The sequence below is a fragment of the Rhagoletis pomonella genome, unplaced genomic scaffold (genome assembly GCF_013731165.1).
Source record: "Rhagoletis pomonella isolate Grant_MI unplaced genomic scaffold, Rhpom_1.0 Rhpom_scaffold_00006, whole genome shotgun sequence".
Lineage (NCBI taxonomy): Eukaryota > Metazoa > Arthropoda > Insecta > Diptera > Tephritidae > Rhagoletis > Rhagoletis pomonella.
The window spans coordinates 79,431,931-79,432,929 of record NW_023458560.1 but is presented as its reverse complement, the minus strand read 5'-3'; the positions used below and the strand labels follow the sequence as shown (position 1 = coordinate 79,432,929).

Here is a 999-nt window from a genome sequence, read left to right as displayed (position 1 = left end):
ATGATGGTTTGTCTATTTTTAGAAGACATGTTGCTCATGCGCTAATGTTTTTTGTTTGATTTGTTGGCCTTTTCAATTGTTTCGTAATTTTTACTCATTCTTGAATTTTATAATACTTAACGGGCGAGTTTCATGTGTTTGGGTTCGGCTGTTTAATAGGAGAAGGGCCTTGATGGCTTGCTGTAGTTGTAACCATCCGGTCCAAGAGATCCAGCCTCGGGACCACTAGGACCGCCAGGACCTTCTGGACCGTCCGGACCCTCAGGACCTTCTGGGCCTGTCGGACCATCCGGTCCACTTGGACCTTCTGGACCACCTGGACCCGCAGGGTAACTGGGTTCCGGCCTGGGTGCTGGGTATGTTGGCTGCGGCGCTGGTTGAGTTGGCTGTGGCGCCGGGAAAGACGGCTGAGATCCAGGATATGATGGCCTTGGTGCTGGGAATGTCGGACCTGGCGACGGTTGTGCGGGCCGCGGTGCCGGATACGTAGATTGACCAACTGGCTGTGAGGGCTGTGGTGCTGGATAAGTTGGTTGCGGCGCCGGTTGAGCTGGCTGTGGCGCCTGATACGTTGGTTGAGGTCTGGGTTGTGGTTGTGGTTGCGGTTGTGGTCGCGGCTGCGGTTGTGGTTTCGGGCGTTGAGCTGGCTGCGTTGGGCCTACTTCATTTTCACCGGGGGGTGGCAAATATTCGGGACCAGGCTTTGCAGGCGTCGATGGCTGTGGCTGTGGGCGTGGTTGATAAGTTGGTCCAGGCGAAGGTGGTTGCGGTCGCGGTTGGTATGTTGTACCAGGAGTAGATGGCTCTGGACGTGGCTGGTATGTAGGACCTGGCGCAGGGGGTTGGGGTCGTGGCTGATATGTTGTACCAGGGGTAGATGGCTGCGGGCGTGGCTGGTATGTAGGACCTGGCGAAGGTGGTTGTGGGCGCGGCTGATACGTAGGACCCGGCGCAGGTGGTTGAGGTCGTGGTTGGTATGTGGTACCTGCTGTTGGGGGG

The 999-nt window shown here is 57.0% G+C and overlaps 1 protein-coding gene across 1 annotated transcript in view; it reads right to left on the bottom strand.

Moving 5' to 3' along the window:
* The window catches only part of LOC118742157 (extensin-like), a 1,343-nt gene continuing 344 nt past the window's right edge, over window positions 1–999 (bottom strand). The window contains exon 2 of the mRNA XM_036474118.1: window positions 1–988. Within this exon, the coding sequence (XP_036330011.1) occupies window positions 153–988 (836 nt within the window). The 3' untranslated portion in view covers window positions 1–152. The remainder of the gene's footprint in view (window positions 989–999) is intronic.